General features: G+C 34.8%; 3 protein-coding genes across 3 annotated transcripts in view; all 3 read right to left on the bottom strand.

The window, feature by feature from the left end:
* The window catches only part of LOC100176820 (DBH-like monooxygenase protein 1 homolog), an 8,876-nt gene extending 5,312 nt beyond the window's left edge, over positions 1–3,564 (bottom strand). Inside the window, exons 1-5 of the mRNA XM_026838672.1 lie at positions 3,360–3,564; positions 3,102–3,192; positions 2,699–2,880; positions 2,297–2,374; positions 768–872 (exon numbers count right to left, since the gene is read on the bottom strand). Of these exons, the coding sequence (XP_026694473.1) occupies positions 768–807 (40 nt within the window). The 5' untranslated portion in view covers positions 808–872; positions 2,297–2,374; positions 2,699–2,880; positions 3,102–3,192; positions 3,360–3,564. The remainder of the gene's footprint in view (positions 1–767; positions 873–2,296; positions 2,375–2,698; positions 2,881–3,101; positions 3,193–3,359) is intronic.
* A 694-nt stretch (positions 3,565–4,258) lies between these two features.
* Positions 4,259–6,046, bottom strand: LOC108950321 (DBH-like monooxygenase protein 1 homolog). Its single transcript, XM_018815792.2, has 3 exons — positions 5,835–6,046; positions 4,579–4,689; positions 4,259–4,506 (listed from the first exon to the last, which is right to left on the bottom strand). Exons 1-3 carry the CDS (start codon positions 5,991–5,993, stop codon positions 4,354–4,356), a joined length of 423 nt encoding a protein of 140 aa, XP_018671337.1. The 5' UTR covers positions 5,994–6,046; the 3' UTR covers positions 4,259–4,353.
* Positions 6,047–7,108: 1,062 nt separating this feature from the next.
* LOC100182276 (integrin alpha-11-like) lies at positions 7,109–15,040 on the bottom strand. Its single transcript, XM_026838695.1, has 9 exons — positions 14,584–15,040; positions 13,835–13,920; positions 12,957–13,093; positions 11,867–11,978; positions 10,739–10,916; positions 9,704–9,857; positions 8,959–9,056; positions 8,454–8,653; positions 7,109–8,149 (listed from the first exon to the last, which is right to left on the bottom strand). The coding sequence occupies exons 1-9, from the start codon at positions 14,772–14,774 to the stop codon at positions 8,070–8,072; spliced, it is 1,236 nt and encodes a 411-aa protein (XP_026694496.1). The 5' UTR covers positions 14,775–15,040; the 3' UTR covers positions 7,109–8,069.
* Between the last annotated feature and the right edge of the window lie 794 nt (positions 15,041–15,834).

Here is a 15,834-nt window from a genome sequence, read left to right on the forward strand (position 1 = left end):
CACAGATGGCGCGAGAAAATTGATCAGCAAACCGAATTTGTCCACTGCTGGCCTTGCTGTTTCACTGGCGTTTGCCTCAACTGCCGTTAAGAAAGATTTAAATGTCCTTAACCAGTGTTTAAATGTCTGTGCACCGTCCTGTGCATTTGGATCTACTTCTAGTTTTCCTGGTCGTAGAAGTCTGTCCATTGTATTACATGCAGTCCAATAAATTGTCGTAACCTAATTACAAGTTTCAATAATATAGGCTTTATTGGACTGCATCTGCAAACGCACACAACGTTAAATACACAAAGCGCACAATATATACAACGTAATTCTAAGGTTCTACATCCATACTTAACACAACAACCTTCGCATACTATTACTATAATACAGTGAACCCAGCAGCACGATAAGTCTAACACAAGGAAAGAAGGACACGCGGCGGCAAGGCAACCTCGGGCAACAAAGCTTAGAGCGCGTAAGGCGCGATAAGTCTAGAGTGAACAGACACGATAAACAGTTTACAACAGATAGTAGAACGTCTAAAAAATTATATTGTTTCAGATGATTCAATTTATTAATTTTGGCAACTCGTGCCAATACAGAAGCATGTGGCAACACTGGAATAAAAAATGTTATAAAACAAAAAAAAACATAATATAAAAAGAAATTCCTCAAACTCTGTTAAATATATGCTGTCTATAAACCAATCACCTATTCAAGTATTTGCAAAAGATGATTTAAAAAATATTCCAGTGTTTATATGCAGTAGTATAACTCACCCCACCCCCAATTGCCCACGCATGTATTACAGACTGACATTTAGAGAAATCTGGTGGCATATTTGCTGTGTTACATTCTGCACTTGTGCCAACAGATCCAAGGTCCTGTGAATTAGGTTAAAGATAAAAAAATAAGATCTAGGAAAAAAATCAACATCGCAATATTTTCAACTTTTGATAAAAGTTTTTTCTTCAACTAAAAAAAGTAGGCTGAAAAGTGTTGTTGTCAAGTTGCAAGTGTATATACTTAGAACAAAGGTCTGTGTCAAGTAAGTATAGTAAAAAGTAACCATAAATAGGTAGATAGTAACAAATAAACATTATTCTAAAACCAGAACAATGAATGAGGTTTTTGTAAGGTTGACTAATTTTATTAAAACTAAACAGTTATACTTATATAAATAACTTTTTTTGTTAATATTTAACTTTCCTGTCAATCAATATTAAATCAGATTTTTAGGGGATATTATTTTGAATGTATGGCTGACAACTTAAACAACTCATTAGTAACTACTGAGTTGGAACAGTTGCCGCTAAAGGGGCATACCAACGAAAAATCAAAATTTGTGTATTGATAGATATGCTCATATGTGATCTAAAGCTACCATCAAAGTTTGAAAATACAAAACAGCTTTTGAAAAAATGAGTTTGAAAACCGTAAATTCGACCGCTGCAGTAAAAAAAAAATTGGCCGTTGTGCAATGCATGGGATTTCCCATTAGAAAAAAATTCACTCAACTTTGATCGTTTCTAGTTTCTAAAATACTAAAGAAAATTCAAATTTTATTTCTGATTTGGTATAAAGAATGCTTCTTCTTCAAAACTATATAAAAAAATTGTAAAACATAGACTTTATTATGTTTTAATTTTCGATTGAACATAGCTACATAATGTGCTGACTCAGCACTTTTTTCCTTATTAGTTAATTTTTAGCCCTTTTTTTATATTAATATGTTCATTATGTCTCACTAGTACCTACTGTACCATTTTTTTTATAAAAAAGTCAGTTTTTCGTGTTTAACATTCGGTTTGAAAATATGCTGAATCAGCATAATCTGGTATGTACCTACGTTTAATCGAAAAATTAAACATAATAAAGTCTATGTTTTACAATTTTTTTATATATTCTTTAAGAAGAAGCATTCATTATACCAAATCAGAAATAAAATTTGAATTTTTATTAGTATTTTAGAAACTAGAAACGATCAAAGTTGAGTGAATTTTTTTCTTATGAGAAATCCCATGCATTGTCGAAACAGCCGATTTTTTTTACTCTAGCAGATTTTTTTCACGCGATTTTTTTAGAAGCCGTATCATTTTGACAAACTTTGATGGTACGTTTAGGTTACATTTGAGCGTATCTATCCATATAAAAAAAAATTTTTTTCGTTTTAAGTGACCTGCGCAAGGGCACATATGCCTTCAATGGTAGCAGGGCCGTGCCTTGACCCTAACATCTGGGTTAGAGGCATGCATGCTAACTAACTGCGTCACATGGACAATAAAACATAAACTTAGTTAATATTTACAGTTATATCTCCAATGCATTGATAGAGTAGAATGTGATGAACATTTTGTTCATTTCCAGCTTCAACCACAGGAGCTATCTGTAATAGATGATCATCGCATTATATTTATTAGATAATGTTTTTGTTAATTTACCTCATTTAAAATATTAAAAATTTTTGGTTTGAAGGTAAAACTTATTATTATAGTAAAAATTTCATATAATTCTAAATTTGATTCACAAATACCTTGTATTTGTAAATATAAAAAATAACTTATAATGTCCTAAATGGGACAATAATATGTTTAAATCTAATTATGCAACAATAAAAAAAGCACTTTACTTATGAATTTACTGCAGCCTTGAACAAAAAAGCAACTGAACTTTTTAATTTAAATAGTCTCATTTTAAATACCCATTTTACCTCAACTATGTGTTGTTTTGATGAGAATGTTGGAAACTTCATCAATTTACAATTGTAATAAGTATCTCAGGATGGGATTTCTGTTCGATTGTTTAAGAATTCAAAGCTTGAACGAATTTCACCAGCAGGGTATTGGAAGTTGAGGATACCAATTGTTTCAAGGAGTAAAATACTCTTTGCACCTAAATGTAAATTTTAATTTTGCTTTAACCTAATTTTGTCGCCAACATCTTAAATCGAATCAACTGCGCATAAACATTCATAAATCGCCCACAGAAAAACATACATGGTAACTCATAAGCGGTATGATATGTGTGAAACAGAACACCTGTGTTATAACAATTGCCCCTGTCTGCCATTTAAAATAAATTAAAATTTGTTCATTGTTATATCACAAACCAACCTCTATTAGCACCATGATAATTTGCAACTACTATATCATCTCCTGTTGGATCCGTTGTTCCATAGGCGTATATCAATCGTATAGTATCAGCCTGGGCAAATGTAATAACAGAAGTTTTACATAACATACCAATTACCAATGACAAATAAACAATTCAGACAGCACATTTAAAAATAGTGTGCTACAGTGTTATTAACTACAGATACATTTAAATGTAAAAATTACACAAATTCCAAACACTGATATCTCAATACCCACAGTAATTGGTCTGTCGTTGCTTTCACATGCGAGGATTTGTCTTCTAAACTTGATAACCGTCGGGTAATACTAATTTACGGGAATACGGAAATACGGGAACGACGGGAATTGCAATCTAATTTACGGGAATACGGAAATACGGAAAAGACGGGAAAAACTGCAAACTAATTTACGGGAACACGGGAACTTACGGGAATGTGTTTTAAGCTTGTTTTAAGCCTACACCAATTACGGGAATGTGTTTTATGCTTGTTTTAGGTATTTACCAGTTACGGGAAGGTTACGGGAATGTGTTTTAAGCATATTACAGTTACGGGAAAATTTTGGGTAGTACTAATAATTAGTTTCTTTTCTGTATACTTCCAACTCCCACAAAACAATTCAGGGCCCAGCAATGTCTTTTTGATTGCATTTTACATATTCGATCCTCATTGGGGCCGTCTGTACTGGTAAATGTTTTTTTTGAAAAAGGCATAAAAACATTCCCGTAACCTTCCCGTAACTGGCAAATACCTAAAACAAGCATAAAACACATTCCCGTAATTTTCCCGTAACTGGTGTAGGCTTGAAACAAGCATAAAACACATTCCCATAACCTTCCCGTAACTGGTAAATACCTAAAACAAGCATAAAACACATTCCCGTAAGTTTCCCGTAACTGTAATATGCTTAAAACACATTCCCGTAACCTTCCCGTAACCGGTGTAGGCTTAAAACAAGCCTAAAACACATTCCCGTAATTTTCCCATAACTGGTGTAGGCTTGAAACAAGCATAAAACACATTCCCGTAAGTTTCCCGTAACTGTAATATGCTTAAAACACATTCCCGTAACCTTCCCGTAACTGGTAAATACCTAAAACAAGCATAAAACACATTCCCGTAATTGGTGTAGGCTTAAAACAAGCTTAAAACACATTCCCGTAAGTTCCCGTGTTCCCGTAAATTAGTTTGCAGTTTTTCCCGTCTTTTCCGTATTTCCGTATTCCCGTAAATTAGATTGCAATTCCCGTCGTTCCCGTATTTCCGTATTCCCGTAAATTAGTATTACCCATAACCGTCCACCCATCGCATTCTGTCCCATACAAAAGTTCAATGTTTTGTTCAGGATCTTTTGGAGGAAACGTATTACCTACTCCGTATCTATCCTGCAACAAATCCAAAGTTGACGACGCAGAAAGATCAAACTTTATTACTTTATTAAAGTTTATTGAACTTACGGTAACAACAGCGATTCCGTTTTTCACCCAACCAACAACCATATCGGCTCCGGTCATTGCACCGTTAGGGGAAATCCCCATGCCGATCCAACCAACAGTGTTACCATGAATCTGTGTAAAAAATATGCGAGTGAAATTTTTAATGATTTTATAAAGGTAATTTAAATTAGTACGAGTAATTTAAAAGAGTACGATTTATTCGTGTTTCATCAAAAGCGCTAAATAAAAGATGTATGGTAGGGTGGGGGAAGATGGGACACCTTATCATTCTATTTTCTGGTCACAATTGGTAGTAAACAAAGAAAATTTAAATAATTATTAAACCGTATCCTCACAACTTCCATGGACCGTTGTTTAATTGTTTAAAACACAATCAGGATATTAAGATATTATGTACTAAAGGTGTCCCATCTTTCCCCACCCTACTGTATCTTTTAAACCTTAATTAATGGATTGTACCAGAGTCGATATAAAAATTGGCAAGAGTCAAAGTTGAGTAGGATTTATGTAGCCTGTACTACAAAAAGCTTCTTTTAGATAGTAGTATATTCTATTCAATTTACCAACACTTTTCTGAAACAGGATGGACATAAACATACTTTTCTTATTAATTGTAAAATGACTTGGAAAATATGCTGTGCAAAATACAAACGGATCATTTGCCTAAGTTGATTAAAAACTGCGAACTTGTCTTTGGTTTACAAAATAAAACAATACTAACAGATTCAAGTATAACAATGAAGCGTTTTGAATGTTTATTTCATTACTGGTAATTATCGGCACAACATGATGTCTGACGTAATCAGCCATAGCGACACCAACAGTACAGTTGGTAGAAATATACCTTAAAATGATGTTAAATGTATTGTTTTGTTCCGGCACGTGTTTTCAGCCCTTCCGTGTTTAATATACCGGTAATGTATTTCTTTTGACCTACTGTACATGCGCAGTAGCGCCTGGTACAAATATATCATTCGGAACGAATATATCACGACATCGGCTCCGTTGAACATCAGTGGTTAGCGCGTCTGCTTTTAACCCTACTACCATTGTAGTGTTTCCTTGGCCAAGATTTTACTAACAAAGTAACATATATACGTGGTCTTGTAAGTAGGATTCAGGTGTATTTAACAGAGCGTCCGTGGTATAACGACTGTAGTTTTCTCGCCACGCCAGGACAAAGCAGGCTATATTTATATATCATTCAGATTAAAAATAAACTAAAATACTGTTAATTGATTTAGCATTCTGCTTACCTCAAACGTTATGTCCGTCTGGTTAAACTTCCAATACACTTTGAGTTTCGCGGCTTGATTAAGGACAGCAAAATGTTCATAATTATCGGTTGGACTCACGTCGGATAAACACAAGTTTATTAAATTTAACCCAAGAAAAATAATTATAAAAGAATTCATTTTTACGGTTGCCGATAACTTATCGATAACAGCAATATTGAAAACCTATTTATTTCCAGTAAATGAAGACATAGATTTAATATTAATAAACGTTTACGATTGTGACAATGAGAAAAAGTAATTATGCTTTAACTTTCGTAAGAGCAAAACGACCTTAACTGAAAAAAAGGATTTAGAAAAAAGATACTTTATTTATATCCTTTAAAACTACAAAGGCATTTAACTCACACTCATCGTACCCTTTATATTATAGACGAATTTTCGAAGACTCACGCTTACATTTGAGCAGGCATTGATCAAACGCGTTCCACCCACAACAAATTTCTTTCACTCTGTTCTTTTTGTTTGTCGCATACAGCGCGTGATTCTTGACGTATTTCTTACGTGCAGGCATGCTCAGAAGTCATGGTTCGGAGATCATGTGATCACTCACGCGAGGTTAGAACTTGGCCAAAACACCGAGTTAGGTTTTACTTAATGTTGTTATCCCAGCATATGTGACCTCGGGCAAGAAACTCAGCTATAATTTTACGTTCGCAAAACCTTGTATTAAGCAGACACGATGGTTATACTATCGTTTCATCTTCACAAGAGATAATTAATATTATCTATTTACATTATATTTACCAATTTATGATTAACCTATTCTATTATTGGCTTCATTCTATTGTGTTGTATTTCTTAATGGGTCACATATACTAAAACAAACACAAATAAGAAAAAAACACATACAGTGGAATGGAGTAAGACGGAAACCTTAAGCACATGCAGGGCCGTAACTACCGGCGGTGCAGCCGGTGCACTGCCCCCTTCCTCGGGGGCCCCGCATTGCTATACTTTAGTTTAAAATATAGCAATTGCTATACTTTAGTTTAAAATATAGCAATTATTTTTTGTGAATTACTCCAGTATTCAAGAGTAAATTAAAAACTAAAGTGGAGTACAGGAGTAGTTAAAATGTGATTTACTTCCCAAACGATTTTGTGAATATTTTCCTTCATTTCGTTTGTAGCTTTGTATGATGACGAAATAATGCTATTGTTTTCTAAGAATGCTTGTTTTCTCGTCGGTATTTCTTGAATGATATTCAGCATTTGTAGGCCTACCGTTAGTTACATTTTGCTGGTTAGCAGCAGCTGTTCTTTACAACTCGTTGTCTAAATTTATTAACTCGTTGTCTAAATTGTTGTCTAATTTTTTTAGGTTTTGAGTAACAATATCATAAAACTCTAGTTAACAACAATTTAATAGGCTATGAAAAGAACTTATCAAAGCGGAGCATTATTATAAGTGAAAGTGGGTATTGTGCGCCTTGTCCTTCACATGAAAATAACGTTTTATGAAATTTGCATTAACGCATTGCATTTTTGTCGTTGGTGTCTTTTGAGGTGATCATAATTGCCATGGCACTTTGATTCTTTTTGAACTAAAAAGTTCGATGTCACTCTTCTTAACAATGTACTACATTATTGTGCAATTTCTTTGCGGGGTCGGATAGCGTGTGCGTTGTAGCAGGAACGGCGTCACGAGGCTACGGAATGTGGACACGATGTATATGTATATTAGCTTGCTAGCCGTCCCCCACAAAATCAAACTTCTCTGAAGCCGACTCCAGCATTGTACGGGTCATGTCTTTACTTTCAAGTACGTCTTAATTTGTTTTGATTAAATACAGCTTATAATGTAAGTTAAATTATACCAAAGCATATATATTAGTATATACGCTTTGATTATACTTTACGGTAAGTTTAGCAGTCACGGTTTTACTCGACACTTTATTTAATAATGTGAACATGAAGATTCACTTTGTTAAGAAACCCAAACATAAAAGAATGTCCAAATTGACAAATATAAATATTATTATGGCAGTCAGAAACACACTCACATTCGTAAGAATTCGCAAAAGGTTTTTTTTTCCAAAAGAGGGTAAATAAGTAATATCATTTATTCATATTATTTATCAATTTAACACAAACCTTTTATATGTCAATGATGGCTTCGTTCGATTGTGTTGTATTGCTTGATGTGACAAACACAAATAACAAAAAACAATATAAACATGCAGCATGCCATAATTCATACCTTATCAGAATGACCGGAAAATCCAAAATTTGCGTTTTCCAACGTTCTTTGGTTGGTACCATTGCTTTCTTGCCCTGCGAAATAATATCATAGTCCATACTTTATAATTACAACCATGTGTTTACATCAGTTTATGTTACTTAAATGATTGTACAGTAAATATAGAGTACTGTGGGGGAGATGGGACACCTTTAGCACACAATATCTGAATATCGCGATCGTGTTATTCAAACAATTAACAACAGTCTATGTAAGTCGTGAGGATACGGTTTTATATTTCTTTAAATGTTCTTTGTTTATTACCAAACAGAACGAAACAATAAAATGAAAAGGTGTCCCATCATCCCCCACACACCGCTATACACAACTTTTATTTACCTTCAATAAGAGATGAAGAAAAAATGGCGTCCGTTAAGTTTAAGATAACAGCAGGTAGTTCGACATAGTTTGACGTGGATAGTACTCGAGTGGTCGTATCCACTCCACCGTTGGCACTAATTGAAAGTTCAGCGACAGATGCGTTAGCTCCAACACCCACAGAATACACAGTCACATTGTTAGTGCTCGAGATACCAAAGCTGCAGAATTGAATGTAATATTATATAGTGAGGTGGGGAAGACGGGACACCTTTAGCACAAAATATCCAAATAACCTAATCGTGTATTAAACATTTAACAACAGTCTATGGGGGTCGTGAAGATTATAAGGTTTAATAGTTCTTTGAATGTTCTTTGTTTACAAATGGGACGAGAAAATAGAATAAAAAGATGTCCTGTCTTTACCCACCCTACCATATATAGTTTACTCATCTTTTCACGAACTGAATGGTTAGTTAAATTTGTAATGCAACGAAAAATTAAATATGCAAGAATTTCGCCTTACCTTCTTTGTAGCAAATAACTATCTGAGGCGCTCCCATCAGTGATTAAAACCAAAATCTTCACTGCTTTATCTTTGTTTTTCGATTCCGCAAACTCAACCTACAATAGCATCAGGTTAGTACACGGCCTAGTAAAGATAGTAGGCCATAGTTAGTATAGTACCGTGGGGTATGGTGGAATACTAGCACCTAAACCCCTTATTTCCTGATAGTGTTATAAATAATTAAGGGACAACTTCGGTCAAAGTTTATAACTGATGTGCAGATAGTCTTCATTAAGCTAAACCTACCATTTCATTTTTTTGTTCACAATGGTACCGATTTCGAGTTATCGTCACTTTTTTACTGGTGACGAAAGTTATTAAACTATCAGTATTAATGCGTCTGTGAAAAAAAAGAATCTTTGAAGAATCTTCAGCCGTTTTCGAGATATCGCCAGAAGAAAATCGTTAGTAACGACACCAGTAAAAATGTAAGTGACGACTGACGATAACTCGAAATCGGTACCGTTTTTAAACGGAAAAAATAGAATTGCAGATTCAGCTCAGTTTAAAGATTATTTGCCCACCAGTTATAAAATTTGACTTCAGTTTTTCTTTTTAATAGACCTCTTTTAGAGTCGCGAGACTACGGTTACATAATTGTAAATAATCTTTGAGTACTACCAAATTGGAACAGAACAAATAGTGATAATATATCCTATCTTTCCCTACCCTGCTATATCAAAAAATTAAATTATTTCATTACCTTGACCGCACGCTCAATTGCCAATGCCGTGTAAGTGTTTGCAGCTTTCAGGTGCGTAATTGAGTTTATGGCAGTTTTAAAGCAAGCAACTGTCATGCATTCGCCAAGCTTGGTCGGCGTGTAGTAAATGGTTGTGCTTGCGTCATATGCAATACTGCAAACAAAATATGGCAAACGATCGGAACAGTAATTAATTAAATAATTTCTAAAGTACAGAACATTTGTTTAATAATTTGTACTCTACTAAGGCAAGCCGAAATATATTCAAGTATCCTGATAGTATAGTATAGGGTGGGGGAACATCATATGACACCTTTTCATTCTATTTTTTCGTTCCATTTGGTAGTAAACAAAGAACATCCAAAGAGTTACAAAACAGCTTCTTCACAACTATCACAGACCGTTGTTAATTGTTTAAAACACGATCAGTATATTTAGATAATATTTGCTAAAGGTGTCCCATTTTACCCCACAGTTCTATATTATAATATTTAACAACGATTCATAGAAGTCGTGAAGATACTGTTTTTTAATTATTTGAATGTTCTTTGTTTACTACCAAATCAGACGAGAGAAATTGGTGAAACGGTGTCCCATCTTTCCCCACTCCACCATAATACTATTCTGTCATAAAACCATGTTTAAATGTTATCGTATGGTTGTTAACCGTATACATGATAAAGTCCTCGTATACCTAAACGCTTTAAGGTTTCGTATTTTCGATGTGAAGCTGTTTTTCTACGAATCTGTTTTCCACAGACAAAATGGTTGTATATTTTTAACTTTGTTTAACGTTAACTTAAAGAAGCATACACGCAAAAAAATACATTTTTTTATTTATAAAAATGCTTAAATGTGATCCAAACTTTAGCTTAAAGAACGAAACAACTCCCGAAAAAAAAACGTAAAATCGGACTGCTAAAGTAAAAAATGGATGTGCGACAATGCATGGGACATATGGGACTGCCGCTTTAATTGTTCTATTTACGTTTTAGAATTTAAAATGTTTCAAACACGCGACACCGTTTTACTTACTTTACATTATCAGCGTTGCCATAAAGCAGAATTCCAATCTGAACACTGTCGCCCAAAGTAGCAGCAAACGAATTTGCTATGTCATTCAGAACGTTTTTTACGATTGTGAAATCACTATCCGAGATAGAATTTGAACTGTCAATCACGAACACCACGTCCAGAAAATTTTGAAAACATTCTGCATAAAATGTCTGATTAATTTACCAAATGTCCATTATTATATTTTGCACGTAGCAAGTATGTCGACTGTGTAAGAACTTGGCATACTATATTCTATGCTACGTGGGTGAGGTCCCACACCGTGGTTAGCCATCTGTGACACATGGTAAGGCCAGAGTTGGCCCCGTAACCGAAGTCAGTGACCGAAGACACAAATAGCCCGTTCACATGGCAAATGAGAAAGAGTCTTTTCGAACTAGGCCGGGCCATAAAGAAGCATTTTTCGCCAGAGTTGACGTGTGTTCACCACAGAAATACAAAAGAATACGCGCGGTTTTAATGTCGGTAAATGGGAGAGCTGATTTACATTTTTTCAATGGTCACGTGACCACAGGACGATCCCGTTTCTTAGGCCCATTGTAGTCAATGGAATCCAGGTTTTTTATGCAGTTTTTATTTATTTTATTTGTTATATGGAAAAAAACCTTTTCCATGTACATATATATTTCTAACAAACCGTTTGTTTGAACTTTTTAAACTAAATTGATTAAATAATTTACAAGCGCTTAACTGTAAGCATTAACCTACCAAATAACTGAACTGGCCTATAATAAACTTGAATGGTTGGTTTAGTTCAAAGAATAGCAAATTGGTCCTATCTTTTACAATGGAGACCAAGCGAAATGGGGACTGACGTGGCAGTCAACATGGCCCGAAAGAAGAGTCCATCACAATTTTGGGCGGTTGCGCGTTCTCGGTCCTCTTTTTTACTTTTTTTCATTTCTGTGGTGTTCACGTGACCATTCAGCATAGTTTTTTTGGCAACGGAATTATAGATTATAATTCTCTCCATATTTGTACGCGATACATTTCAAATATTGTTTTAACATCATAATAAGTGATTACACGCCTTCAAATCAGCGTGTGTCCCACATTAGCGGAGAAAGGATCATGTGAAAGTTAACTTACGGAATTCACCCCAGTTCCTCAACATAACAGAGGAAGCATTGACATCGTAACAAGCACCAGGGTTGAACAAATCAACAAGTCCACATTGCTTTTGCCTTCCAGGAGCACAAACCTAAATATGCGCGCAGTTAAAACCCACCGTACAATAAATAAAACAACCCTTTCATTCCCATTGATGGCATATGGCAACAGCAACTTCGAGCAAGCTATATATGATGTATACTCTATTATGCCTTGTAAATATAATTATATCAACAGTTAAGAAACTACTCTTTGAGTTAAATACTCCTACAATTTCAGACATGTAAGTTCCTTTCACTAAGCGTTATAATCAGGGAAAGACAAAGTTGAGGGGCGACCGCCTCTGTTAATTCGCCATTTGTTTGCCGTTGTTACATATATACCGGCGTCGTGATATATTCGTTCCGATTAATATATTTGTACCGAGCGCTATTGCGCATGCGCAGTAGCTCGGAACAAATACAACACGAGCTCTAATAAATACAGACCCACTAAAAAAAGTTCCGGAGAAAATATTACAAAACATATTCTACCATCTGTACTGTTGGCGTCGCTATGATTCGTTTTTATGTGTTACGTAGAGCTATAACATATTCAAAGCTGGATCGGTAAAAAAATCCATAAATAGTTTTTTTTATGACGATAGAACCGGGTGGTCATTGTATTTGTTCCGAGCTGTTGCCCATGCGCAGTAGCATCTTGGCGCATGCGCAGCAGCGCCCGGTACAAATATATCAATCGGAACAAATATATTACGACACTGTTAAGTACTATAAATATATATACTGGGATACTCTAAATATATGTTTGTAATAATATAAAACTCCATATTTATCATCCATTTCCTGTAGAAAAATACAGTCCGATGGGGGAAGTGGAATATTTTTTTCATTCTACTTTCTTATGTAGTGGAAACAAAGAACATGCAAAGAATTTAAAACCGTATCCTTACGTTCGTTGTTAAATGTTCAAACCACGAACACGACATTATGTCCTAAAGGTGTCCTATCTTCCACCATCCTACTATATCTAAACAAACTGTAAATACAGTATTACATTTATCACCAACCGTGTAAAGATTAGGCTTCGTGGAGATTTGATTGTGAGTGAGTGACAATCCAAGCGCGTCATTGAACGAGTTTTGGTTTGCAGTTAATGGGAAATGCCGACTGCTTAATGATTGACAGTTTGTTTCTGTTACCCAGTCTGCATGAAAAAACGATCAGGAAAAATAATTTCAGGGGGTTTGTGGGTTTAGCAGCCACGCCTTTATTAGGTATCTTTACTTAAGTATAGTCTTTACCGCACCGCGTTTATAACGACTGTCGTTTTGATAATTCCATTTTATTCGTTGTATTAACTAATTTGATATTCGCTTCTTTTTGATAACTGAGAGATAAGTGAAAGAAATATATGTGTTATGTTTTAAATTTTTTCGAATATACGGTAGCGAAGATTGGAACACAATAAAAGCAACAAAAAAAATACAGAATTCAGCCACATAACGGCAGTTTTTAAAATGGCTTTTTGCTTAAAAATTATTTGGGTTGAAAATAGTCCGGTCGCTGCCTCCTCGCTAGTTCAGAATATGCGACGTGACGTAGTTATAGACACACGTATATACATATCGATTGACGCACACAGCATGCTCACAGTGCTAACATATAAAGGTCGCATTACGATCTTTGTAGATTACGTTCGTAGAAATAGTATTAGATCGACACAAGTTAATGGTGTATACTGTATAATAGCCTTATCATGCACTTATTGCTGTCGTAATAAACGCTATTGGGAATTAATGACTACCAATCCATTAATATATAAATGACTACCAATCCATCTACTGCAACAACTACAGGTGACAGTTGTTATACATCGAATGTTATATTTATGGTTAACTAATTCAGAAAAACAAAGTTAAAAATATCTAATGTTAAAATAGCTTACCTGTTGTTGAATTAAGGACAGAAACGCAATCTAGAATTGCACCAGAAGAAGTTCCATTTTTAAACTTTGGCGCTGCGGCGATCAACCTGCAAAATATAATCTCCAACTTTTAAATGGCGTATTATACACCAACTATTACTAAAGTGTTGGAAATCTAAACACGTTACTTAAAAACCTGAACATTACCACCACGACTGGAAACATATACTTGCCCTAGCCTATGATAATAAACGCATATAAAGACCTGCTGGTGTAAAAAAATCGGTCCTGCGACAATGCATAGGATTTTCCATAAGAGAGAATGTCACTCAACTGTAATCATTTCTAGTACTGCGATTTAGTACTGTCATTTCTTGATTAATTGATTTGACACAATTCTAATGATTTTCGCGCATTTTTTTACTCCAACTCTAGGAAAAAACGACCGAAATGATAAAATATACGTCGATCGACCAATTAGGGAATCAGCGCAGATAATTCAGGGAAACAAGCGAAGGGCGCATGGAGTCGCAAAGGGCAGCGATAGTTTATACACTGGTAAACAATACATTAAACAAACCATATAGTCATGCGGGGTAAGATGGAATACCCTTGGCAACTAAACCCCATATTTCCTGATCGTTTTTTAAACAATTAACAACGCTTTTTTATAGAAGCGGGATTACGGTTATAATTCTGTAAATATTCTTTGTTTATAACCCAAGAAGACCAATAAAGAGATTGAATATATATCTTATCGTACTATATACCTTAGTGTCGAATTTTCTTCACCGACGATGATGTTATACGCTGCATATGCTTCGCTGGCCGAACTTGTTTGTGCATACCCAGTTAAATTGATTCTGCTTGAGATATTGGTTTCAAAGTTGTATGACTGCACATTTGAGACCAGTTTAAAAGGGAAGAGGCAAATTAATATTAAGGCTATTCTTCTCTCCATACCAATGCTATCCTATTCGATCATACAACAGGAGTGTAGACATTACAAATGAATACAGAATCCATTTGTTTATGAGGCATTAAATTACAAGGAAATCCAAACGCAAACTATTATGCGTTCCTTAGAATAACGCATATATACAGATCTCTTCCTTCTTTTTCAAACTAACAGAGCAGCCATTACGTTTCACCTGTGTATATTTGAAAGGACAACATATACCAACCAAACGATAAACATCACAACTACTCAATCACAGGAAGCGGGGGTTTAATTAATGAGCACGTATTATAATATACCCATAATTTTGTTACCCCCATCACGGTTGACTGTGTAGCAATAGGTAGAATGCAGTCGAAAGTGTTATTGTACGCGAAGATACAAGTTTAACAAATCCACATTATTTGTTTAACCATATAACAAATGTAAAAATTTAATTACGAAAAAATGTTTACTATGAATTAAACTTGTTTGTATATTACAAAACGTCAAACTTGGTACAACTCCGGCACCAGCATGCGTTAGTTTGTAAACTTACATTGTCGTCGCTTTCGTTTTATGTTCGTTTTAGTAAATTTGAACAAGCTTTAGTCACGCGGTAGTTAGGTAGTGTTAGAAGTTAATTTACCGCTTTTGATCAATTGGGAAAGTAATTGTTAATTACTTGCTAAATAGGCGGTTTTAAATCTGAAAATTGATTCAAAAAAATTATAAATATATGTTTGGGTGGGGGGAGATGGGACACCTTTAGTACATAATATCCAGATATTCTGATCGTGTTTTAAATATTTAACATCGGTCTATGAGAGTCATGAGAACATAGTTTCATATTTCTTTGAAAGTTCTTTGTTTACTACTAAATGGGACGAGAAAATAGAGTTAAAAAGTGTCCCATCTTCCCCGATCCTACTGTACATTTATGATTTTATTCAAGAGATCAAAGAATAAATGTGGGAAATAATAGACATGAGAGAATATTAATGGCAAGAATACCAACAAGAACAACTGTCCGACAAAAAAGGTTCTATAGCGACCACTTTACGAGCTCAACATCTTATAACAA

Source organism: Ciona intestinalis, unplaced genomic scaffold, assembly GCF_000224145.3.
Source record: "Ciona intestinalis unplaced genomic scaffold, KH HT000103.2, whole genome shotgun sequence".
In the NCBI taxonomy this organism is placed as follows: domain Eukaryota; kingdom Metazoa; phylum Chordata; class Ascidiacea; order Phlebobranchia; family Cionidae; genus Ciona; species Ciona intestinalis.